This window comes from Mus caroli, unplaced genomic scaffold, assembly GCF_978045245.1.
Source record: "Mus caroli unplaced genomic scaffold, Mus_caroli_1 scaffold_11, whole genome shotgun sequence".
NCBI lineage: Eukaryota > Metazoa > Chordata > Mammalia > Rodentia > Muridae > Mus > Mus caroli.
In genome coordinates this window covers 87,673,141-87,700,679 of record NW_028227266.1, presented here as the reverse complement: position 1 = coordinate 87,700,679, position 27,539 = coordinate 87,673,141, and the positions used below count along the sequence as shown (strand labels likewise).

At 40.6% G+C, this 27,539-nt stretch overlaps 1 protein-coding gene and 1 non-coding gene across 2 annotated transcripts in view; one reads left to right on the top strand and one right to left on the bottom strand.

Moving 5' to 3' along the window:
- Window positions 1-27,539, top strand: part of LOC147002096 (uncharacterized) — a 73,381-nt gene that overhangs the window by 31,879 nt on the left and 13,963 nt on the right. The window contains exons 10-16 of the mRNA XM_085827848.1: window positions 4,772-4,885; window positions 12,295-12,365; window positions 13,074-13,098; window positions 14,876-14,989; window positions 22,675-22,745; window positions 23,490-23,514; window positions 25,261-25,374. Coding sequence (XP_085683974.1) covers window positions 4,772-4,885; window positions 12,295-12,365; window positions 13,074-13,098; window positions 14,876-14,989; window positions 22,675-22,745; window positions 23,490-23,514; window positions 25,261-25,374 — 534 coding nt within the window. The remainder of the gene's footprint in view (window positions 1-4,771; window positions 4,886-12,294; window positions 12,366-13,073; window positions 13,099-14,875; window positions 14,990-22,674; window positions 22,746-23,489; window positions 23,515-25,260; window positions 25,375-27,539) is intronic.
- Window positions 3,100-3,225, bottom strand: LOC147002097 (small nucleolar RNA SNORA17). The gene has a single exon (XR_015044586.1). It is a non-coding gene; the product is annotated as a small nucleolar RNA SNORA17 (small nucleolar RNA).

Here is a 27,539-nt window from a genome sequence, read left to right as displayed (position 1 = left end):
TGTTGTTGTTGTGTTTTTTTTAAAGGAAGCAGCATTCTAAGTCATAAATAATGGCCATGTGTCTGTGCTTTCTGTGTTCAACAGTGATTCCTTTATTTTAAAAGGAGACTTTGTTCACCAAGGCATGTCTACATCTTTTTTCCCAAGAAAAAGACCCCAATTATCCAGACCACTTTCTAGTCAAAAATTTATAAATTAAGAAATCATAATACAGCTTAGCTACAAGACTGTGCTCAAACTTCATCAGGGCCATGCAAGGCCAGGCTATGTGCTTGTATTTCTTCATAGATGAATAAACCAGAGTTCAGAGATGATTCTGAGACTCCTTAGCTATACATCTCAAGAGACACTTATTATCTCATCAAGAAAAGTTCCATCTTCTGGCATCTGCCTTGCCATAAGACAAATTGATAGGGCTTTGAAACTCTACCCTGGCTGCTGCAGAGGTCAGAAGCCCATGGTAGTGTGTCACTCAGCAGACAGCCAACAGGCACAAGTATGAAAGGTAGAGAAACACACGCTGCTTTTAAGGTGACCAAGCCTGGAAATTAAATGCTATACATGGAAAAGTGGGGGTGGCTATGTCCCAAGTGGGATTCTCATAGTCGGGGCTCACTCCAGTAAGCTCTGTAGAAATGCTTTAGCAGACTAGATAACATCAGAATGGGCACAAAGAGCCACAGAGTTTAGGAGCAGTGTCCACTAAGAACTCCAGTCTTCATTTGCTTGATCTATGCTGGATCATTATTCCAGCAATACATTTCATTTTTTATTTTGTATTTGATTGTTAATATAATTTCATTAATTTTGATAAGATAATGCAATGTGTTTTGTCATATTTATCTCTTATAACTCTCTACACATACTCACTCTCCCTTTTCAATTTTTCATAAATGCATATCCTTAAAAAACCTTTCTAGACCAATTTATGCTAAACATGTATAGGGGCATCCATTGACACATTGGTTAACCTTCAGGGGCAATATGTTTAAAACTGGCCCTCAGTCAGACAAAAGCCATAAACTATCAATAAGTTCTTAACTAGGTATGAGAAGGGCTTCTGAACCTCTCCCCTTCATGCCACAATATTGTCTTCCTTGACTTTGTGAAGGTCCTATATGAGCATCCAGCGATATACATTTAAAGGAGAGCTAGACTCTGAACATCAAGGATACTTTGTCATGGGTAGTTAAATTCCATGTTGCCTTTTCTATTTTCCTCTCCATGGGTTTACATAGTCATCAGAGAAGAGTGTCACCAGATATCCTCTTGTCCACGTTTGTATGTCTGCATGCTCACGCTTTCACCAGTAAGGTGATGGGTTAAGAGGATCTATTATGGGTAAGAACAGGTAGCTTCATTGGCTTAGTTCATACCTATCATATCCAAACCCCTGAGTTTCATCCCAAATATTCCATATAATGAATCCATGATGGCACAATCTGCAATCCTTGGTTTAGAGTTTTGGATGCAGTGAAGTCTAAGTTCAAGGTTCTCTCTCTCTCTCTCTCTCTCTCTCTCTCTCTCTCTCTCTCTCTCTCTCTCTCTCAATTTTGTTATTGGTTCTTTATGAACTTCACATCATACACCCAAATCTTACTTATCTCCTTCTCCCCTTGTACCTTCCCTCCACTCTTGCTCTAACACCCAACAAAGAAAAAATATTGTGGAAGTTGTAAGGTGTCAGTGTGTCCCACAGACTTTTGTCTATACTTCTTTGCTTACAAATAATCATTGTAATGGCTTGTTGATCTGATACATGCTCCTGGCTTCTGATACTCTATCTGAGGTTCCAGTACTGGAACATACTGGGTATCCTCTGGGATAATCTATTGTTGCTAAGTGTCATGGAGATCCTGATGTTTTTTATGTATAGGACCAGACCCTTCATGCACCTCAGCAGGTCATTGATGGGTTAGATGTTGGGTTGAGCCAATTCTAAATCCTGAAGGCCTGGCAGGTCACTAATCTGTTCAGCCTCCCAGCTCTCTCACTCTCCCACACCCAGGGACAGCTCACCAGAAAACCCTGCAACCAGAGCTAGCTCTATTCTGTTGCCCAGGCAAGGTACAAAACCCCCTCTCCCAAGTGTTGCAGTTAGTGAGGGACATGGTCAGTTCTCCCACTGTCATGACCCGGGGTTTGGGCATCTTTCCCACCTGCTATAGATGGCAGAGGAGCAGAGAGGGGGGAGGGTGGCATCTCTCCTCTTTCTACACCACAGTCCATCAGACAAGAGAGCAGGGCTGGCTCTCCTGCATTCACACGTTCCAGGCTGTCTTACCTGCAAGCCCCTCATGCAGGGCCAGCTCTACTGTACTGTCCAGGCAAGGTACATGATCTGCTCTCCCAAGTGCTGCAGCAAATGTAGGGGCAGGGATAGATCTTCTGCTTTCATGGCCCCAGGGCCAGCTCTCCCACCTGCCATAGATGATAAGGAGGGAGAGGGAGGAAGGGTATCTCTCCCTCATCCACACCACTATATAGGAGATGAGTAGAGCCAGCTCTCTAATGCTCCTGTCCGCAGCAGTGACTCACAGTCTTCAGCCATCAACATGTCCCCGGGCAGTGACCCACACCAGAGACATTTGCCTGGCTTTTGGTGGTAACAGATCCCTGATGCCGCAGGGCCAATGTGGCAGCATGGACCAGGACCCCACCATGTTCCCAGGTAGCATCTCTGACTACTCACATCAGGCTGATCCTCACTACCCTCAAGTCTCTGGTTCAGCCTCTTTTCATTGTGCCCTCATCCTTCTGTTTCTCGTTCTCTTCCACTTCTCCACTACTAACTAGCTCCTCTTAGTGGTGCCCAGTGTCTCTGAATGTCTGGGATTATTTCATGAGTGGTCCCTAGAGTGTATGTCCCACTTGTGTGTAATGGCACTGAGATTAGCTCCCAGTCCAGGCTTCATGGCACTGGTCTGGTGCTCATCACTAGCTGGTTCTTGCCCAGCTGCCTGAGTGGCCCAATTTGAAGGTCATCTATCTCGGGCTCACACCAGCCCAGGCCCGCAGTCCCACAGGGAGTTCTGTCTGGGCCTGAGCAGTGGTGCTGGCACTAGAAGAATGCTCGTCTCAGGCTCACTGTTTTCAGTGAATGTTAGACTACTAATCATTCACATGTTCATAAGTCAAAACACTGAGTATAGACGTAGCTTCTCTCTTCTCTGCCACCCACTGACACACGTGTGACATAGCAGTCACATCTGCAGTGCCTCCATCTTCCTTTTTTCATAATGAATTTTAAGCCTGCCTAGCCTAGAGACCTTTTTCTTCATCATCATTGTCATCATCATCATCAATAGCAATGCCTAATGATAACAACAACAACAACAACAACAACAACAACAGCATGGCCCCAAAAGTCTATTGATGGAAGGAGAGTTTGTAGAAACTAATCTTCCCCTTGGTAGGATGATCAAATTCCTGGATAGACACATGCCCATGAATATATGATTTGCACTAACTGAACTTGGTAGGTTATTAAAATAAAATGAAAAGGACTTGAAGTAGGTAAGGAGTGGAGAGATCGAAATGGAACCAGGAGGAGTTGGGATGTAGGGTGGGAATAAATAGGAACAAAATACATTTTATGGAGTCCTCCATTAAGAAAATATTTTATTAAAAATTTTGATGAGGAAACAATAAGCAGACCCAATGGTCACTCATTCCTTGTGTAGCCACGTACACATCTCACGTCAACTCATGTTGAGGGTTCATAAAAATTTGACTAGCTTTCTTTGTCCAACCTTCACGTGACAACTTGATTTAGAATGACTTGGAGTCTGAGGCATCACAGAAGACATGCAAGCATAAATTGCCTCTCGGTGTGGGTATTTGATGGTCACTGGCTGAGAGGAACCTGACAGGCAGAAGACACTGGAGAAAGGATCTATTTTATTTGCTGGTTCAGAACCCTTCTACAACTTGGAAATTCATATATTGAGTCAGAAATTAAAGGCAGAGTATCTATTTCTTTGTTTATTTCTGTCAGGGAGTATGGCCAGAGCATCATGGCTAAAACTTACACAGTGCCCAGGCATTGAAAAACCAGAGGAGATGTATTCTCCTTACCTTCCAAACTACAGTGATATAATATATTCTGCATAAGCTGTCAAATAATCTGGATAGACAAAAATTGTAAAGCACACAGCCACTGGCACTGTCGATGTCACAGTCACTTCCTGCAAACAGCCACTGGCACTGTCATACGTCAGTCACTTCCTGCTCAGGACTCATCCTTGCTGTCTAGTGGGACTATCCTCACATTCCACACCACCACAGAGCACATGTGCAGTCGTGTGCTTTTCACTGTGATTTAGCACTATATGCTTATCTTGTACACCAGAAAGGTTTCTGTGGGTCTTTATGAAACTTCAAGTTTACTGGCACAGCGATGTGATCAGAGAGGGAATGCAGGAATATATGACTCTGTGTTGTGATGCTCTAAATGGGATTTGAATGCTGCCTATCTGGCACTATACCAACAACATGTAATCAGGTTGTGCCTCTTTCTCTGTTGATGCACCTGAATTAATTTAGACTTTACCTACAACATCATGTAGGTAAACATAGTAGACTTTATCTACATAGTTATGTGATGTACAGTAAATTGTACACTAAATTCAGTGATCTTCCTGCAGCGCCATTCTAATTACAGTGACTTACCTAATGAGAAATACGATCAAATGTACACTCAATTCTTCTCAGTTTCCTTGGTTTGTTCACCATGAAGTTGGCATAACTCTTCCTATGAATGTATTCCCAGTTTCTGCAATCTTAAAGAAATTTTCTCGAAGGCGAGTTGTGGCCCCCATTAAACTGAGAAGACCTGAAGTCCTCCCTGGCACCTCCAAAGAAACAGCACCCGTTACAACAGAAGGTACTGTGGGAATTCACGACTCTGTTCAATTACATAAATCTATGTAAAAGTTTTGCTGTAGTTTTTAATATGTGAATATTGTTAATTTATCTAGCTCATCAGTAGAAATACAAACACGGAATTTAAAGATGCAGTTAACTGTCATCTTTGCTTTTCATTAACTAATAATGGCAAACCAGAGGAAAGCTGAGACTTACCTTGTACGACTACTCCTGGCTTCTCCCGCAGTAGGCAAGAATGACTAAGCTGCATGTCAGCCAGTTTGTTCCAGGCATGGATGACACAGATGTGGAAAGCCTCAAGAATGAGGATGAAATTTGAATTAGATAAAGGCATTCCCAGTCAGGTCCACTGAGGGACAGCCCTAGGAGTAGTCATTTTACAACTTGTGCTTGGGAGACAAAGGAAGTGGGAAAGATCATTAAGGACAGAGAAATATGTGAAGTTTCTGGGCATTTTCTCTTTCAAATGTATACTAGTTAACAGTGGCGAGGTTGAGTGCGCTGAGCTTCTGGCTCTGTTATTTAGAGGCTGTATTTCCCGGAACACTTAGACCTTCCTTCCTCTGCCACGCCTAACACCCAAGTGTGGGACTCTTGTTAGTTTGGTTTTTTTAATTAATTAATTATTTTTACACTCCATATTTTATTCCCTGTCCACCCTCTGACTGTTCCACATCCCATACTTCCTCCCCACCCCACCCCTGTGCCTCCATGTGGATGTCCCCACCCCCACTCCACCTGATCTCTAAACTCCCTGGGATCTCCAGCCTCTTGAGGGTTAGGTATATCATCTCTGAATGAACACAAACCCGGAAGTCCTCTAGTGTATGTATGTGTGTTGGTGGCCTCATATCACCTGGTGTATGCTGTCTGTTTGGTGGTCCAGGGTTTGAGAGATCTCGGGAGTCCAGATTAATTAAGACTGCCCATCCTCCTACAGGATCACCCTTCTCCTCAGCTTCTTTCAGCCTTGCCTAATTTAACAACAGGGGTCATCTTGCTATTTATCAATTCTTAATCTTAGAGCATGAGCCATTGGAGTTCTGTTTATGAAATTTCCCCCTATTCCAAGAGTTCAAGGGTCTTTCCCACGTTCTGTTCTATTAGATACAGTATATCTGGTTTTATGTTGAGGTCTGGACTTGAGCTTTGTGCATGGGTCTGTTTTCATTTTTCGGCAGACAGACAGACAGACAGACAGACAGACAGACAGACAGACAGTTAAACCAGAACCATTTATTGAAGATGGTTTCTTTTTTCCATTGTATATTTTTGGCTTCTTTGTCAAAGATCAGGTGTCTGTAAGTGTGTGGCTTTATTTCTGGGTCTTCTATTCTATTCCATTGATCAACATGTTTGTCTCTGTACCAATACTATGCAGTTTTTATCATTTTTGCTCTGTAGTAAAGCTTGAGGTCAGGGATGGTGATTCTACCAGCTGTTCTTTTATTGTTAAGATTTGTTTTCATTATTCTGGTTTTTTTTTTTTTTTTTTTTTGCCTATCCAGATGAATTTGAGAATTGCTCTTTCCATGTCTTTGAAGAATTGTGTTGGGATTTTGATGGGGATTGCATTGAACTTATAGATTGCCTTTGGTGGGATGGCCATTTCTACTATGTTAATCCTGCCAATCTATGAGCTTGTGAGATCTCTCCATTTTCTGAGATATTTTTCAGTTTCTTTCTTGAGAGACTTGAAGTTATTGTCATACAGGTCTTTCACTTGCTTCGTTAGATTTACCCCAAGATATTTTATATTATTTGTGGCTATTGTGAAGGGACTTGTTTCCCTAATTTCTTTATCAGCCTGTTTATTATTTGTATAAAGGAAGGCTACTGATTTATTCAAGTTAATTTTATATCTGGCCACTTTGCTGAAGCTGTTTATCAGCTGGAGAATTTCTCTGGTAGAGTATTTGGGGTCCCTTATGTATAATATCATATCATCTGCAAATAGTGATACCTTTATTTCTTCTTTGCCAATTTGTATCCCCTTGATCTTTTTGTTGTCTTATTGTTCTAGCTAACACTTTGAGTACTATATTGAATAGATATAGGGAGAGTGGGCATCCTTGTCTTGTCCCCGATTTCAGTGGGATTGCTTTAAGTATGTCTCCATTTAATTTGATATTGGCTGTTGGTTTGCAGTAAATTGCTTTTATTATGCTTAGGTATGGGCCTTAAATTCCTGATCTCTCCAATACTTTGTTAGAACTCTCCTTGGAAATTTTGTTGGGCTGATATTCCAAAAGGAGTAGTGATAAAGTACTCTTAAAAAAAACCCACCGTGTAAGCCAGCCCCAGTGACATGTTTTGCTTATAAGAGTTGCCATGGTTGTGGTGTCCCTTCACAGCAATATAACCCCTAGTTAAGACACATCTTTAGCAACAGAAGGTTGACTTTGCCATGAAAATTGAGTTTGGAGCCCATAATTAGGAAGTAGCAGATGGATGCAGAAAATAAGGGAGAGTGATATTGCAGCCAAACCTTAGAGGCAAAGGAAAATGAGTGAATGTCCTTTGTTGACTTTTCTTCCTCTTATATGGCCCAGGATTCCATCCAAGAGAATGATTGTACCTATAGGAAACAGGTCTTCCCAACCTGAGTTAATCTAATCAAAATAAACCCCAAGGCCATGCCTGGAGGACTCAGATCTCATTAGTTGACTTCTGATGAGCTGTCCATCATTCAGATGGACAACTCATGCCTCCAACATTCAGAACATGGGCTTTGGAGTTCTAGTAAATTACACCTATTCCCAAGACTAATGAACCATAGCATAGGTGTTTGGACATCAGTTCTCTCTTAGCACCTCTCTGGGAATAGGGCTGTGTCTGTCCTCCATGCTGTCACTATTTGTTCTTTCCCTTGTTGCAGCCTTACCCATCTTGCCATTTTTAGGGGAATAAGTTCATAATCTCAGAAATGTGTTTTCTGCAAGTGTCTTCCCTGAAGCTTCTTCATTATGCTCAAGGCCTTTGCTCATCACAAGTGTGTCAGCTTCTCCTGCATCCTCTCATCATTTAGGTGTGTTTGGCTCTACTGAGATAGGCAGTATTAGTAGGGTTAATGCACTGTGTTAGTCACTGCAAACACAGGGCCTCCTGCTTGTATGTAGTAGGTCCTACAGAGCCCCATGCCCCCTCCCCTCTAACCTCATACACCTCAATTGTCCTCCTTACAGTTCCTTGCCTTTATCCTTCTACAGATGCTTCTCCATGTTCCAAGTGCCATAGTGGTTTTACAATCTGTAATAGATTATCCATAGAGTCTTGGAGGTTTCTTCCCACAAATTACCTTGTTCTTGATACTACATAAAAGAATACACTGTCCATAGAATATAGCTTAACCCTCTGGCATGCCCCCACCCTCACCCTGAGAGATCTTTTCTTTCTGTGTTACGTCTTTCTCACCAAACTCACTTGGCAGATAAGACCACGAAGAAAATAGAGGATAGAAACCTTCTTAGGGGGGCTGGTGAGATGGCTCAGTGGGTAAGAGCACCCGACTGCTCTTCCGAAGGTCCAGAGTTCAAATCCTAGCAACCACATGGTGGCTCACAACCATCCGCAACGAGATCTGGCGCCCTCTTCTGGAGTGTCTGAAGACAGCTACAGTGTATTTACATATAATAAATAATAAATAAATCTTAAAAAAAAAAAGAAACCTTCTTAGGGACAGTATACCCAGAAATAAAGGCTTTCAAATCTTACGAGTTTATCCCTTATCTGGTGGACAAAGCTAAGGGGATCCTGGTGATTAGTTATGGTACGGCTATTGTCAACAGCAAAGACAGAGTTGAGCTCAATGCCATCCAGAAGTCTCATACACAGAGCAAGACTATACACATTAGAAGAAAAACAAACCCAGAAAAAGTTGTTCCAAACTATATGGATAGTAAGGAAGAAGGGCAGGGAGTGACTGACAGGGGGCAGTCACATTAGTCCTTATTGAAATTGCCAGTGCTTTGAACCAAATTGGAGCAGTATCTGGTACCAAACTTGTTTCAGTGCTTCACTCTGTCTCCACCAGTAACTGTGGTCAAGGCAGCATCTCATGTACAAAACCCCTGTTTTCCATAGGATGACAGAAATCCCAGTTAGATATATCCATCCTTCTAGCCTGCTATAAATGAAGTCAAATTAAAGTATATGTTCTTCACATTGGCCTTCTGGGGGAAAAATCCCCATTTAAATGTGTTATATTTGGACTTTCTTTTGAAATTTTTGTCAACTCTACAAAGCTTATATGTGTACTGCACGGCCTAGGAACAATATAAACTGAAGATAAATGTGCATATATAAATTGTAATTTATATCTTACATTTTATTTCCACAAAATTTATATATAGTATCATCAAAATATTAAACTATCATTTACATATTTACAAGCCATATATAGTGATTCCATTTAAAAGATTTGCAAACAAAATCAGCACACCCTTTCTAATAGCTTTATAAGATTAGCTTCAGGGTAAGTTAAGGGCTCTGTGGGGAAGAGCAATTGCTGGGAAAGCAGGAGAGCTCAGTTGGAATCTCCTCACACACATAAAAAAGCTGGTCAGAGCTATTCATATTTGTAATCCTACACTGCTGGGGGACTTGGCAAAGGCATTTCTGATGTTTGCTGCCTGTCAGCCTAGCTCCAGACGCTGTGAGAGAGCCTGTTTTAAAGAAAGGGGATTGATAGGTCACGTTATTCCATGCACTCTTTTAACCTTCATGTCTTATTGTTCCACTTGACAGGCACATACACACACACACACACACACACACATGACAAGTATATGTTAAGTTCATTATATACAATCATAACAATCTCATAACCAATGTTCATTTCTGTTGTAATAAGGTCAAGAATTTCAAACATATTGTAACATCCTTGGGATTCTAACCCCAAAAGTTGTAATCAATTGTGGCTTTCTCATATAGTTCCCTGCTTATAATATATGTTTTGTTTCAGTTACTAGATTTAACCCTTCACTTGATAAATCAAGCTGCCAGACAACAAAAAGCCTAGTATTTGCAGAAGTATTCACAGAAAAGATTTTTAAGACATCAAATATTCTATGTAAAATGTTTATTTCATTAAAGGTTGCATTCCTAGCATCTTGAATTTTCAGGTTACTGATATTTTGCTTAATTTAAATATCTGTTCCAAAAGAGAAGAGAAAAATGTTGTAACTATATTATAATTTCAAAAGTTACAATGGGGTGAGGGGAATCCCCTTCCCTCTAAAGCTAAGTATTCTGGATAGTTTTGTTTTGTTTTTAAGTTGTCACAACCAGAGTGATTTGGGAAGAGGAAACTTTCATTCAGAAATCAGTTACACCAGATTAACTTGTAGGCAAGCCCATGGTGCATTTACTTCATGGATGATTGATGTGTGAGGACCCAGCTCACTGTGGGCAGTGCCAAATCTAAGTTGGTGGTTCTGGGTGCTAGAAGAAGCAGGCTGAGTGAGCTATGGTGAGCAAGCCAGTAAACAGCACTCCATGATCTTTGCGTCTGCTCCTGGTTCCAGGGTCTTACTCTGTTTACTTCCTATCCTGACTTACCTCAGGAACTGAGTGTAAAGAGAGAGTTGTATCCTGAGATAACCTCTTCCGTCCACAAGTTGTTTATGATCATAGTGCTTGGTCACAGCAATAGACACCTTAAATTCAGACACCATGTAAACCATTCAGGAATATAGGATTATGTCATTTTCAGGAAATAGATGTAAGTGCATATAATTGTCATATTAAATGTCTTACATTGATAAAGACAAGGACAAGGTCCTTTTGTTTCATTTGAAGGTCTAGGGTTTTTATGTAAAAATAAAGTTACGTGTGTATATGAACAAAGTAAAGGTTTCCTTGGTCAATAAGGACGACAAATGAGAAGTGGGATGTGAGAAGGAAGTGGGAGGTGCAGGGACAGTACACATGTACTGTATTCTTGAAATCATGTGTCTTTGTGAAGCAGCACACTGTGTGATGATGTGAGTGCACTATGCCTATTGAAAAGATTATGTTCTCAAGCTGAGCAGTGAGGGTACATACACCTTGAATCTCAGCACTCAGGAGGCAGGACTGGATCTCTGAGTCTGAGGCAAGCTGACTCTATAAGAGTGAGTTGCAACACAAAGTGCCAAGGCTATACAGAGAAAACCTGTCTCAAAACGCCCCTCCCCCAAATATAAGGACATATTTTCTTATTGTGAACCCTGTCCAGTGATACCCCTGAATTTGAGACATGAAGTTCATTTCGCTTTTTTATGTGTGGTAATTCCATACATGTTGGTACTTAATACTTGATTATATCATTGTTGTCAGCTATACTCAAATTTATTGTCTCCCAGCTTGTTCTGCTAACTCAATATTGGACTTAAGATTTTGGAATTTATGATTTGTTCTCTCTCATTATACATTGGATAAATTCTGACAGTGTGAATTTAAGAAAGTGATGCCATGCCTCCTTCCTTTCCTTCTTTATATAGAGCTTACAGAGTTGTATTATTATGTGCTGTTGCTTGAGTATTTGGTCAGAATTTTTCCCAGACCCTCCTGTTCACCAATATCTGAAACTAAGCAAGAACTTATATTACACTGTGTCCAATAGGGCTGTAACCCATACATCTTCTCCATGTGCCTTAAAATCCCTATAAAAGACTGACAATACTCAGCACAGTATAAAAATTACATGAAATGATCATCTTTAGGGGGTAATGCACACATAATATAGGCAAAAATAATTTTAGAAATGCTCATTTTAATAAAATTTCCAAAGCACAATGACTACATTAGCATAGAGGAAAGGCTCCATATTCAATTATAAATTCCAAATCAGCATATGTAGAGTATAAACATGCCACAAGAAACAGTGTCAGTTGTTCCCTGCTTCAAAACAGGAAGTGACAGTATTCTGAGGCTTAATCATAAAGCTCATTATATTAGAAAAAGATGGGTTGAATTAGTGTGGAATGGCATCTTCAGCAAAGCCTGACGGCCTACCTGCAGTTAGTCCTCAGAACTCACATGGTGGACAGAGACACCAGACCCTGAAGATCTCCTCTAAACACCATGTGCACAGAGGCACAACCATGGTTCCTTTAACCAGTAAAATGCACTTGAAAGATTTCTTTATTCTTTACACAATGAGATCCTTCTTCCTCATTGAATCAGATTTTGTTGTCAAGAAATCCAAATGCTCTGCTCCTCATTGGTCCTCCGTGCTTCTCTTTGCAACACTTTGTTTTCAACAATATAATTCACAGTTCTGAAATGAGCAGCAAGCAACCTCTGCCTAATAATTCGACTGAGCCACACATACCAGCCTCATAGACATCTATACACATCAAGCAAAGTCTCTTAGGGTAATTAAAAACAGAACCACAAATTGACAGTTACTTCCTCTCCTTTCAGTGTTACCTGGAAAAGCTGAAACTGTACCTTCAGCATGGGGACAGGAAGAGACACCAGTAGGAATGGTGAAGGTAAGATGACCTTTTCCCCATCTAATATAGAAGGCTTTCACTATCCCCGTATGTTATAATTATGTTGATTAACAAAAGAAATGTGTATCATGGGTATTAAAGGGTTTGCTTAGGAAGAACAGGAAATGGAATTGTACCAGCTTATTCCTAATACAACTGAACATAGAAGCCTGCAGTGCCTTTTAGCACAGTTTATATGAGGGAGCCATTTCTCCTGGAGATAAAAGTTCCTCTTTACATCAATGTACAATTTTAACTCAGAAGTTGACAACTGCTTCTGGTTCCTATAATTTGAATGAAGTCTCTGTGTGTTCCTCAGATATCACTGTGAGGGAAGTTTCCAGTGTATGGGTGTTGAGTGCTAAGACATGAGTATTGGTGTAAACCATTGAGGCAGGCTCTGGTGTAGAAAGGGTTAATCTCACAATCAGATTATAAAGGTGCTTATGCATGCTGCAGTGTGCCTTAGGAAATACTCAGAAGAGACCAAACAGGTTGTTTACTCTGGCCTTCAAACCAACAAAAGTGGTGGGAAGTGCCACAAACTATAAGCCCCAGCTGTTCTGTGACACCATCATAAAACGTACTAATATATAGGACTTTTGCCCATTTTCCTTGACATCGTACCATGTTGACATGCATTCCAAAGACCCATGCAAATAGAATTCAGCATGGCCTTTGCCTCATACTGTTTCCTTTAAATTTCAGGTGGAGACTAAAAAACGTAGACACAGTATGTACTATAGAATTTCTTAAGATACATTTTAGAAAGGAATTGCATAAAGACCGGATATCCTTTTGTCAAGTGTATAGTGGTGCTCTAGCTCACCTACTAGGAAGAACTTGTATTCAATTGTTTGTTTGATTTCTTTGTTTGTTTTGTTTATTTGTTAGTGTTCATTTTTTTCTTAAGTATTACCTTAAAAGAAAAACTGGAGGTGTATGTCTACCATAACTGGATTTAAGTATGATAACTCTAAGTTGTTTAAGATGTGATATACCAGGCAGTGTCTAAATCTGTTTTCCCTCAAGATAAGTACCGTAATTACACTGTTCAATCTCCATTGACAAAGTATTGAAGTAACAAGTTAGAGTATATAGTTTAACCTAAAAATATGAGTTGAAAGTTCATGACATGTGGTGCATTCATTTCTTTATGGTGTTACTCTGTGAGGTGAACGAGGAGGCTCTCCATGCAGATCAACAGACACTTTGTGGAACAAGGACTTAGTGATGCCTATATTACATATTCCCAGCATCTTCCTTCAGTAGGTCCAAATCACAGAGAGCCCAGACTCTGCCATGACTACCTCAGTGGGCAGAGCCAGGGCATTGCTGTCCAATGGCCTGCAGACATACATCCAGAATCATGAGAGGTAGAAAAGCTCACACACTTCTAGGCAGACCACAGATTCTGACAATTGGAGCCCAACACTGCATGAGGGGACATTTGTCAGCTACATTGACACCAAGCTGCCTTTCCAGTCTCTTCCAGTTGAGGGTTTATCTAGGTGTGACCAGATAAAAAGATGCTCTCTTTTTTTTTTGCACAGCTTCATGTGAGAACTGGGTTGCACTGACTTGGAGTCTGAGTCATCAGTAGGACTCTGCAGGCTTTGGTACCCTCCCAATTCTGTTCCTCAGTGACCAAACTCAGTTTCTGAGAGCTAGTTGACAGTGTGAGGATGGTGGAGGAAGGCCCTGTTTACTGATCCAGGAATCCCACAACGTCTTTTGGGTAGAAAGGTACAACATGTGTACCTTCAGTTGTATCTGTCAGAGAAGATGGTCACTGATGCATGAATGCAGCTATCATTGTAAGCTTCGGTGAAAAGTCAGAGAGTCTCATAGCTTGTTACCTCTCTACATCCCACTAAGGCAATACCATACATTGCCCATGAGATGTAGTCGATAATAGTAAAGAGTAAACAAGTGTTGTACAATGTTCTGGAATAAATGCATTCCTGACTCCAGGTACAGTTACTCCTATGCAGCTGAGGTCTTCTGGCGTGTCACAGACATCACAGGGCACTCCAGCAATGCCTGTGCTTTTCCTACAGTATACACTAAAGAGATTGATCTGTTCTAGCCTAGTGAGTCTCATGGGAAGTCCTTCTCAACCAACTAAGAAGGAAGTCTTTGTGTTGTAGTGAAGAGTTGGTGGCTGAAGGCAATGCATGGTGTCACTGTGTGCTTGTGGCTCTAAGAAGGGTTAGAGTGATGCCCATTGGATAGCACACTCACACAGCATGCTCAGTCGTGTGGCTCTTCCTTCTGTGTTTTCATATCCATCTAAATTTAGGCTTTATCTTGGATTTCTGTGATGCCCATTCAATGCCTAACTCCTTGTACATGACATGCAGTTATCCTCCTGAAGCACCAGTCTCACTCTGATGACTGCACCTGGAGCAAGCAGTCAGATCAAAGGCACAAATACTCAGTTGTTGTTAGTTTGCTTGAGTTTTCTGCCAAGAAGCTGACATGATTCCCTATTATAACTGCATTCTCAGTTTTTTCTATCTTAAGAGGAATTTGTCATAAGACAACTGTAGTCCCTCAGGACACGCAGAGACCTTCAGTCTCTAAGGCTACATCTACAAGAACAACTGAAATAAAAGCAAAAGGTACTGTGGGAATTTTATAATTTTGTCCAAATATATTTAGTAGCTAAAAATTATTTTGTTTAACATGTAAATCTATAGATAAGTTAATACTATATTTACACATGAATATATACACAAATGAATAATGTTCATTTATATATGTATCATAATATGTGTGTATATAAATATATATAAAATATTAAGTGTAAATATAACCCCAGAATTTTAAATGCATTTAATGTCACCTCGCACTCTAATTCAATGGCATGAACCAGTCTGAAGCTGAGGCTTACCTTATGTGAGTCATTGGGGCGTCCCGTGGTATAGACAGGAATGGGTGAATCACCCTCTCATACTTTCTCTCTCAGTTCCTTGATGTAGTAATTCTTGAATATCTCATGATTGAGGGTAGATTTCAAGTGAAGTACCAGAATTTCTGGTGTGATCTGAGTGGCTAGGATCCTAGGAATGGTCATGTTACACATTGGACTCGAAGAGAGTAAGAATGTGGGAAAGATATCAGTAAAGGGAAGGGAAATGGCTGCTTTTGAGGTCAGGAAGTGCATTTTGTTATTTGAATATGGTTTTTCCCAAGACACTTGCTCTTTTCAGCCAGTGTCACTGCCTAACGTCCAAGCTTTTGCTTACAGTAGCTACACTTTAATGTCTGCCTCACCTATTTTTCCCAGTTGTAGCAAGATACTGTATATAAAACAACCTAAAGAGGAATGGCTTTGTTTTTCAATGAAATTTAATCTTATAGACCATAAACAGAGTAAAGCTATACCCAGAAACTGATATTTATGACAGAGACACAGTACAACCCAGTCCAAGAGAAAGAAACAAAAAACCCAAAATAATGAATGCCTGTTTTCAGCACACATTCTTCCTTTTATATAGTCTTGATTCTTTCCTAAGTAATAATGTCACACAGTTTATTTGGCTTCCCACCTCAGCTAGACTAAATGCTATAATCTAACACTTTCATGTCCAGTATCCGAATATCATCTATTTGAGAGCTGAGATTAACCACGACAATGTCCGTGATATATTGTGTGTATATAACCTGGATAGAGGCAGTCTATCTGATGGGGGACAATGTTTTTTACCTGCACTCACAGAATTCTATAGGTAATAATCTGGCAGTGTAGACCCAGTGCCCCTTCCTGTCATCCTTCAGGACTTATAGCAGCCCATATATGATCTTCTGTTCACTGCTAACTCTTGCTTCATGTGGTACCAAAATGGCTGTTTACACGGACAGAAGTACTATATCTGCAATGTCCTGTTAAGTAAAGGCCTAGTGTTAAGATGTGCTCATTTCCAACATATGCTCCTCAACCTGGACTGCCATTTGAGATGATTGAAGTATTCAACATATCTGAGTCTCTAATCTATCAAGTGAGGAGAGACCTGCTCTCTGGCCCCAGCATTGACTCTTTTTAAATGAATATTTGGTTCAGGCTCCTAGATGCAGAGGATAGCTTAAGGAATTCCCTTAAAGAACTGTCCATATTCCATGAGCAATGGGGTTCACCTCCTCTGGAACCCATCTTACTATAGGCTGCATCTGTCCTCTGTGTTGGTCATATTTGTGGTCTTCTCATGTGATCATCTGGCCTGCTTCCCTTTGAAGGGACATGAATTTATAACTTGAGGAGTGTGGTTTTTTCCAGTGTCTTCCCTCTTCACTAGGTTCAAGGCCTTTGTCTTCACAAGTGTGTCTGATTTTTCTGCATTCCATCATTGTACAACTAGGCGTAGCTCCTCTTTATAGGCAGTCTCTCTGGTGTTAATGCATTGTGTCTCCTCACAATAAACTTGAGAGCTCTTATTTCTGAGCAAAGTGTCCCTAGCATCTACCCCATAATCATCCATCTCCTTTCTCTAGTCCCTTCCTCTGGGTGCCACGTTGTCTCTAGACCCTGTCCTTAGAAACGTATCAAAGTATGGATATTGTTTCTACCTGGTAACAATGAAATGTGGCTCAAAGGAGTCACCATGTTGAGTTTCCCTGTGCCTGGTCTTTTTTTCCACATTTTTCTCTTCCTTAATAATTTCATCAGAGTCAGAAAACTACCAAAAGGGAAGAGGACAGAACAGAAAACATCTTGGAGAGTACATGCCCAGAAAGATGGTTGAATCTTAATAGGTCACTTGACTCATTGCATTTCCTGGTAGACAGAAGTGAAAGGCTGCTGTGGAACACCTGAGGCACTCGAATATGAGAAACAAGAGGGAGGAATTGAGTCTAAAATCAGTTAGATGTTTTATAAACAGTGTGATAGAAAACACAATAAGAGAACATCTAAATAAACAAAAATGTCAAAGAAGCCTGAAAAACGATTCCCCAAACTATGGAGAGTAACAAAGATAAGTCACGGATCTGTGGTCATCTATTTGGACCCCTTTGAAACACCTGAGCCTTTGACACCAATTAGTGCAATGTCTGCTCCTAACTTGACCCTGTGGAGCCTTCCATGTACACACTTTTTGTATGTGACTTCATCTTGCATAGAAAGGCAGAACCCTCTAAGATTTGTCTACCTTTGAGCTTTATCTAGGAAAAGTCACATGTCCTTGCAAAAATGCTTCTGTTCATATTTTGAATTGTATCATTTAAAAGGCTTTCAAATATACTTTACAAATCAGAAATGTCATAATTACAGAATACTCTATATTCATAAGCACTCAGAACACAGGTAGATCACCCATTTTTCAGTGTACTTCCATAAAATGTAAAATGTGTGATGAAATATTGTGCTTTACTGGAGCATGATATAGCTGTCTCCTGAGAGGCTCTTCCAGAGCCTGACCAATACAGATGTTGATGCATGCAGCCAACCAACAGACTGACCACAGAGACCCCAGTGGAGGAGTTAGGGGACAAACTGAAGGAGCTGAAGTGGTTTGCAACTCTATAGGCAGAACAACAATATTAGCCAACCAGACCCCCCAAATCTCCCAGGGACTAAACCACCAACCAAAGAGTACACATGGAGGGACCCATGTCTCCAGCTGCACATGTAGCAGAGGGTTGCCTTATCTGGCATCAATGTGAGAGGAGGCCTTTGGTCCTATGGAGGCTTGATGCCCCAGCATAGGGGAATGCTAGGCTGCTGAGGCAGGAGTGTGTGGATAGATAGGGGAGTTCCCCCATAGAAGCTGGGGTAAGGGTAAATTAATGAAATAACCAATAAAATAAATAAATAAAATTTTAAATTGATTTTTTTCTTTTTTTATTTCTTTTTGTTTGTTTGGTTTTGTTTTTGTTTGTTTGTTTGTTTGTTTGTTTGAGACAGGGTTTCTCAGTATAGCCCTGGCTGTCCTGGAACTCACTTTGTAGACCAGGCTGGCCTTGAACTCTAGCTCCTCCATTGGGGGCCCTGTGATCCATCCAATAGCTGACTGTGAGCTTCCACTTATGTGTTTGCTAGTCCCCGGCATAGTCTCACTAGAGACTGCTATATCAGGGTCCTATCAGCACAATCTTCTAGTGTATGCAATGGTGTCAGCGTTTGGAGGCTGATTATGGGATGGATCCCTGGATATGGCAGTCTCTAGATGGTCCATCCTTTTGTCTCAGCTCCAAACTTTGTCTCTGTAACTCCTTCCATGGGTGTTTTGTTCCCAATTCTAAGAAGGGGCAAAGTGTCCATACTTGGTCTTCGTTCTTCTTGAGTTTCATGTGTTTTGCAAATTGTAACTTATATCTTGGGTATTCTAAGTTTCTGGGCTAATATCCATTTATCAGTGAGTACATATCATTTGAGTTCTTTTGTGATTGGGTTACCTCACTCAGGATAATGCCCTCCAGGTCCAACCATTTGCCTAGGAATTTCATAAATTCATTCTTTTTAATAGCTGAGTAGTACTCCATTGTGTAAATGTACCCCTTTTTGTGTATCCATTCCTCTGTTGAGGGGCATCTGGGTTCTTTCCAGCTTCTGGCTATTATAAATAAGGCTGCTATGAACATAGTGGAGCATGTTTCTTTCTTACTAGTTGGAACATCTTCTGGATATATGCCCAGGAGAGGTATTGCGGGATCCTCCGGTAGTACCATGTCCAATTTTCTGAGAAACCGCCAGACTGATTTCCAGAGTGGTTGTACAAGCTTGCAATCCCACCAACAGTGGAGGAGTGTTCCTCTTTCTCCACATCCTCGCCAGCATCTGCTGTCACCTGAATTTTTCATCTTAGCCATTCTGACTGGTGTGAGGTGGAATCTCAGGGTTGTTTTGATTTGCATTTCCCTGATGATTAAGGATGTTGAACATTTTTTCAGGTGCTTCTCTGCCATTCGGTATTCCTCAGGTGAGAATTCTTTGTTTACCTCTGAGCCCCATTTTTTAATGGGGTTATTTGATTTTCTGGAGTCCACCTTCTTGAGTTCTTTATAGATATTGGATATTAGTCCTCTGTCTGATTTAGGATAGGTAAAGATCCTTTCCCAATCTGTTGGTGGCCTTTTTGTCTTATTGACGGTGTCTTTTGCCTTACAGAACCTTTGCAGTTTCATGAGGTCCCATTTATCAATTCTCGATCTTACAGCACAAGCCTTTGCTGTTCTATTCAGGAATTTTTCCCCTGTGCCAATATCTTCGAGGCTTCTCCCCACTTTCTCTGCCTCTACCATCTTCATTGGATTAGATTTTTCTTGTGTTACAAGTGTGTTAGGATATTCATAGCTTACTTAGTAGCATTGCTGGGTTTTTGTGGTGCCATATTGCCCTGTTTTGTTTTGTTGTGTTTTGTTTCTTTTTGTTTTGTTTTGTTTAAAATTTATTTATTTGTTATTTGTAGGTACACTGCAACTGTCTTCAGACACTGCAGAAGAGGGTGTCAGATCTTATTGTTCATGGTTGTGAGCCACCATGTGGTTGCTGGTATTTGAACAAAGGACCTTCAGAAGAGCAGTCAGTACTCTTCACCGCTGAGCCATCTCTCCAGCATGTTTTTTGGTTTTTTGGTTGCTGTTGGTTCGTGTTTGTTTTATGTTTATTTCTGTTGTTGTTGTTGTTGTTCTTAAGCTGACCTTTAGTTTTGTTATCCTTTGTTTTGTTAGGCCTAATAGACCCTGACGCCAGTAGGCTTCTGGGGTAGCAGATAGAGCTGGTTGGCCGAGATGGCACTAGGCCTCCTAGGACATTGACAGAGCTGGTCATCTCTGATGGCATCAAGCCTCTGACTGTCTGAGTGACAGCGGGCCTGTAGGGATACAGTCAGAACTTATGGTTCCTGATGGCTACAAGCCTCGGAGATTGCAGGTAGGGATATGAATAGGTCTATGGAGCACAGAGCGGATGGGGCAGACCTTATGGCTGATGAGCTTGCTGGGGAACCCAGGGGTCAGGGAATTCATGCACGAGGATTTTGCCTGGTTGTCCAGGTGGCTGCAGGTCTCCAGGGATGCATTCAGAGCTGTAGTCCAGGTAAGAAAGTACAAAAGGGACAAAGTAGAAGAACACACTGGTGCTGAGTATGCTGGGTCCACTTTACATCATTCTATTCCTCCTTCTCTCCAGTCCAACTCATCCCATATTCTCCCTTCAAATATATTACCTCTTCTATTATAACTGTTGTTACATAAGGATAAATCCATTTAATGTTACTCTTAGATGTATGTGTGTGTGTGTGTGTGTGTGTTTAGTGCTGTTAGTTTGGAATTAGATAATCTGTGAGGGGCCCATTCCTGGAGAAAACTGATTCTCTCTAAACACTGATTACCTGTAGCTCTTGCTATACTGTGGCATATCAATAGAGTTGGTCTTGATGCTGGTCCTGTTTAAGCAACTATACGGTTGAGATTTCATAGCCTTATCATCTTTGTCATATCTTTTCATTAGATCATTTTTATACTAAGCACTTTCTTTTTATAGTTTTTTGGATATTCTGGATATGAATGCTGTATCAGAGATGCAGCAGGCAAAGACTTTCTCTTCTATTTTCATCTTCAGGGTTGATTTTTGTTGTTGTTAAACAGCCCTTTTTGTTGTTTTATAAGTTATATTTGTCCATTCCGGCCTTAATTACTGAGTAAATGAAGTCGTATTCAGAAAGCCTTTGGGGGCTGCCTCTGTGTTTGTTTGACTGTTTCAGCTTTTAAGCTTTCACTTTTAGTCCTTTGATCCATTTAGAGTTGATTTGGGGCAGAGTAATAGACAAAGCTCTAATTTCATGACTGAACATATGCTTTCCCCACTTCCTCTGCTTTCCCCTCACCATTAGTTGTAGATGCTGGATATGTTTAGTTAGAATAATGACCAAGTATGAAAAGTTTTAATTGTGTGCATGAGTTGTCTGTGTTATTGATATACATATATATTTTGTGCCATGACTATGCTATCTTTGTTACTAAAACTGCAATATAGCATAATATCAGGGATGTTAATCGCTCCAACATGGTCACTTGCACAGGATTGCTTTGGCTACTCTGGATCTTTTTGTGCTTCCACATGAGATTTTAGGACTTTTATATTTTTGTGAAGAATGTCACATGAATTTTGAATTTCATTGCATTGACTATTGGAATTTCTTTGGTAGGATGATCATTGTTAATTCTACCAATCCAAGAGCATAACGGGGATTCCAGTTTCTAGTGTCTCCTTCAGGAATATAACGTTTTCGCTGTAGAGATCTTTCACTTCCCTTTTTAAATTTACTTCCAAATATATAATTTTGGAGGCTACCATGAATATGAATGTTTCCTTGATCTCTCTTTCAGCTTGCTTTGTATTGGTATAGAGAAAGTTTTCTGATTTTTAAAGTTGAATTTGTATTCTAGCACTTTATTGATAATGTTGCTTATTTCTGTTGGGATTTTGGAAATCTATACTTACATAAAACATCACCTTACAATAGGGAAAATTTTAGTTTTTCTATTTTTATTCACTTGGGTGAAGGCTCTGGGTTAGTTTCAGTAAGTCAGAATGCATCTATCATTGCTATCCCTGGCCTGGGTCTGGGGATGGCAGCAGGGACAGAGGGAATAGAGTCAGATTTACCAAGAGAAATAGCAGATCCAACTTATACATGGATCTTGAGGAATTTGTGGATACAGAGACATGTGGTAACAATTCTGTTTCAGACTAGTTCAAAAAGCAAATGGATCTGGCTACTACTTGGATCTAAAACTGAGAAGTGAGATGGGGTAAGGGTTCTAGATGAGAGCTAAAAGGACAGCCCAAGTCTGTAGACTCCCCCTGTCTCTGACTCTACATGGTCTGAATGGATGGTCAGAGATGCCCAGGGTAATGTGAGTATCCTAGGCTACACTTAGGAAGAAGAGTCATCCTTTCCAAGAAAATGGATGCCTCCACCATGCCCAATGACCTGAAATTGAAAACTCCAGAACATATATGACAAATGAAGAGAAAGGGATCTACAAGTTGTTCTCTGAAATGCAAAAGTGTCCCACCAAACAAAATATGTGTGAAAACTTAATTTCATAATACACAATCAAAGATGGATTATTATGTTACTTTGGGTTCCCCCGACTTGAAATGTAGCATTTCTGTTACTCATATCTCTCTAGGTCTTTCTTTAATGTGCCTTCAAGGGAAGACAAGCTAGCAGCAACCCAAGCAACTTGCTCATTAGGTCTAATCACCTGCATTTGCCCACACTTTTCCCCACAGCAAGCAAGGATGCTGTGTAAGTTGTAAGCAGTTCCATGAGCTGACTGTCACTTTCTGTCCTCTTAGACATACTGGAGAATAATGACAACATACATGCACAAGATGCCCCCAAAAATACATCAGAGACTATGGAGTCGGTAAGAAGGCCTTTCTTTAAGAGAGAAATGTTACTTTAGTGATCTTATTCTTCAGTCAAAGGCCCATTTTAAGAACAATATTGAGCAGGGTTTTCTTGGGTCTGAGAGACTTAGCTTAAGCAAGGGAAAAATGGGATTGTAGTAGCCTGGTCCCGATCTTGAGCTAAACAAAGAGCACCAAAGCACCCAGTGTCAAGTGTCACAGTCTGTATGATGGGACTTTTTATTTTGGAGAAAAATGTTCCTCTTTTGGGAAATGTACAAATTTCATTTAGAAGTTGACAAGCATGTCAGGTTCCCTTGACATACATGCAGTATGTCCCACAAAAGTCAGTGTGGAGGAAGCTTCATATGTCCAGGTGGGGATGCTAAGTGGTAAGACTTACCACAAGCATTATTATAAATAATTGAGAACATATTACAGAAGGGATTAATTCCACAGCTGACTTCTAAAGCTGCTCAAGCATGTTGCAGTGTGACTTTCAGAACACTGGGCAGAGGACAAACAGTTAGTGGTAGTTAATGAGGCCTTTGAAATAGGAAAAGTGGGAAGTGGCACAACTAAGAAATTCCAGTCTTCTGTGATACCATCACAGAATATACTAATACATAATCTTTCACTTAAAGATACTTACCTATGTTGATTGGCATTAAGAACATGTTGATGTACTTTTCAAAGACCCATGAAAAAAGAAACTGGCATGACCTGCACTGCATACTCTTTTTCTCTCCTTTAAATTTCAGGTGGAAAATAAAAACCGCAGACGCAGTATGTATTGCCAAGTCTCTTACGACATATTTTAGAAACAAATTGTGTCAATTTTGTGTAAACTTATATGTGAATGCAACACTATGATCTAAGTTACCTCATGAGAACAACTTGGATTTTGGTTTTAAAAATGGTAGTTTCCTAAGTTAAAAAAAAAAAATTTAGGCTAAAGCCATTTGTGTAGATTCACTGGATCCATCTAGGATCTCTGTAGTTAGTTTACAATGGTGTATATCAGGTTGCATCTAAATCTGTTTTTGTCCAAGATAGTCATCCAGATTATCCACTCCAATCTCTTGTGAGAATCTATTGAATTACCATAATAGGATACACATTTTACCTACAAAATACGAATTGAAAGTTCATGACATGTGGTGCATTCATTTCTTTATGGTGTTACTCTATGAGGTGAACGATGAGGCTCTCCATGCAGATCAACAGACACTTTGTGGAACAAGGACTTAGTGATGCCTATATTACATATTCCCAGCATCTTCCTTCAGTAGGTCCAAATCACAGAGAGCCCAGACTCTGCCATAACTCCCTCAGAGGGCAGAGCCAGGGCATTGCTCTCCATCTACCCACAGACATACATCCACAAGCATGAGAGGTAGAAAAGCCCACACACTTCTAGGCAGACCACAGATCCTGACAATGGGAGCCCAACACTGCATGAGGGGACATTTGTCACCTACAATGACACCAAGCTGTCTTTCCAGTCTCTTCCAGTTGAGGGTATATCTAGATGTGACCAGATAAAAAGAAGCTCCCCCTTTTTCTTTGCACAGCTTCATGTGAGAACTGGGTTGCATTGACTTGGAGTCTGAGTCATCAGTGGGACTCTGCAGGCTTTGGTACCCTCCCAATTCTGTTCCTCAGTGATCAGACTCAGTTTCTGAGAGCCAGTTGACAGTGTGAGGATGGTGGAGCAAGGCCCTGTTTACTGATCCAGGAATCCCACAACTTCTTTTGGGTTGAAAGGTAGATCATGTGTACCTTCAGTTGTATCTGTCAGGGAAGATGGCCACTGATGCATGAATGCAGCTATCATTGTAAGCTTGGGTGAAAAGTCAGAGGGTCTCACAGCTTGTTACCTCTCTACATCCCACTAAGGCAATACCATACATTGCCCATGACATGTAGTCGATAAGAATGAAGAGTAAACAAGTGTTGTACAATGTTCTGGAATAAATGCATTCCTGACTCCAGGTACAGTTACTCCTATGCAGCTGAGGTCTTCTGACATGTCACAGACATCACAGGGCACTCCAGCAATGCCTGTGCTTTTCCTACAGTATACACTAAAGAGATTGATCTGTTCTAGCCTAGTGAGTCTCATGGGAAGTCCTTCTCAACCACCTAAGAAGGAAGTCTTTGTGTTGTAGTGAAGAGTTGGTGGCTGAAGGCATTGCATGGGTGTGGCTGTGTGCTTGTGGCTCTAAGAAGGGTTAGAGTTATACCCATTGGGCAGGACACTCATGACAGCATGCTCAGTCGTGTGGCTCTTCCTTCTGTGTTTTCATATCCATCTATATTTAGGCTTTATCTGGGATTCCTGTGATGCCCATTCAATGCCTAACTCCTTGTACATGACATGCAGTGATCCTCCTGAAGCACCAATCTCACTGTGATGACTGCACCTGGAACAAGCAGTCAGATCAAAGGCACAAATACTCAGTAGTTGTTAGTTTGCTTGAGTTTTCTACCAAAAGGTGACAAAACTTCCTCTTTTTAATGTATTCCTAGTTTCTGCACTATTAAAAAGAGTTGAAGAGAAGCAAGCTATGGGTCCTCTAGAGGTTTGTGGACCACAAGTCTGTAATATTCCGTCACCTAAAACAAATGTAAAGAATGATAAAGGTACTGTGGGAATTGTAATTGTCTATAGTGGTTGATAACTTTTTTATCTCATGTGTCAATTTATAGAAAAGTTTAAGGCTATTTTTCCCATGGAAACAATGCCATATATCTATATCTTTGATTGAAATACAACCACAGAATTTCAAAATGCATTCAGTTTTTGGTCTCTCATTCAATAGCATGAACCAGTGCAAAGCTGAAGCACATCTTCCCTGAGTCAGGAGGTTTTCCCCTGTAGAGACAGGATTTGGTGAACTGCCCTCTAGTGCTTTCTCTCCTATGAGAGTGATGTAAATTAATTGTAGCAGATCTTTCTAAAGAGTGACCTGGTATATGTCCAGTGACCCATGATTGAGCGTTAAAGTCAAACCAGGTACCAGAATGCCTCATCTTAATCAAGTGGCAAAGATCCCAGAAATGGTCAGGTTACACCTGTGTTTGGAGATGAGAGTGTGGGGACAATATCTGTAAGGATGGGGAAAGGAGAGGTTCGTGTGCTTTTCCACTTACCGGTGCACACTGCTCATGGTGCCTGGGGTGCTCTGCTTTACTTGCCATTGTGTTGCTTGTACACAGTTTCCCCCAGACTACTGTGATACTACCAAACACCCAGGATTTCAAGTTCAGTGAATAGCAGTACATTTCCATTGTGTTGTGCCCTATCTAAATAATTGTTGCAGTTGTTAAAAATACCAAGAAGGAAACACCGTAAAGAAGTAATATTTTATTTTTCAGTGTAATATAAGCTTACAGATAATTTACATAGGGAAGTTATGTAAATGGAAGTTTGTGGCAGAGTCACATAACAACTTTCCAAAAACGGGGTGGGTAGGTTGCAGATATATACATCACAAAGAAGAAATGTTATAAAGGCCAGAAAACTGCATGTTTATAAACACATAAATGACATATAGATTATCAATTTTGCCATGTACTTCTATAAAATGTGTACCATATATGACAAATTATTACAATTTACCTCTTTTTAGTCACACTTTCCAAGATTGTATCATTCTTTACCTTTGAGGGATAATTTCTTGTAATACAAGCCTCCACTTTAAAATAGTTGTGTACAGAAAACTACAGACTGTGCAGATGGCCCCATGGGTAAGAACACTTGCTGTGAACACTAGCTGTGAACTACTAGTTTGAATCCCCAGCACACACACACACACAAACACACACACACACACACACACACACCCCAAGAGTGGGATACTTCTGTACACACCTGTTACCCCAGCAGAGTCAGGGCCAAAAAATGGAAAATTCTGGGTTTTGCAGGCTTCTAGTCTAAGTCCAGCATCTACACCTTGATTGAAGGAAGGAAGTAGGGAGACATGGAAAAGCAAGATTGTTTTAATTTACACTTAGAGAATTAAATGCGACTACTTTATTTATATAATTCTACCCCCCCTTCTCCCCAGTCCAACATATCCCATGTTCCCCTTCAAATATATGACCTCTTCTATGATAAATATTATTGCTACATAAACACTTGAGTTTATTTAATGTTGCTCTTAGGTATACATGTTTAGTGCTGCTAATTTGAAATCAAGCTATGAGGGGGGTTCACCCCTAGAGAAAACTGATTCATATTCCATATTCTCTCTCTCTCTCTCATCACTGATTAGCCATAGTTCTTGATCCAAGGTGGTCAGTCAATAGATGCTGGCATGATGCAGGCCCTGTTTGAACAACTGTATTGAGATCTCATGTGTTTATCATCCCTTTCATGTCTAGAAGACACTATCTAGCAGCATCTATCCTATCCCGCCATCTCTTAGAATCATTCCACTCATCTTCCAAAATGTTTCCTGAGCATTTTGACATGTAGGGGTTAGCTTTTCCATGTACAGATTTAGGAACCCACAGTTTGTCCTCTGACCTCAACAGGCAAACTGAGGCACAGTGGTCCCTCCAAATGGAATACATGTGAAGACTTGTGTTTCATCTTACATGGCAAAGACCGGTTATTTTATGCTGATTTGGGTTCCTCCTCTCTGGAAATGGAACAATTCTGTTACTAATACCTCTCCATGTCTTTCTTTACTTTAATTTACCTTCAAGGGAAAGCAGTTCAGCAGCAGCCCAGCCATCCTGTTCATTAGGTCTAGTCACATGTGCTAAGTCCTTGTACTTTTATCCTCACCAAGCAAAGATGC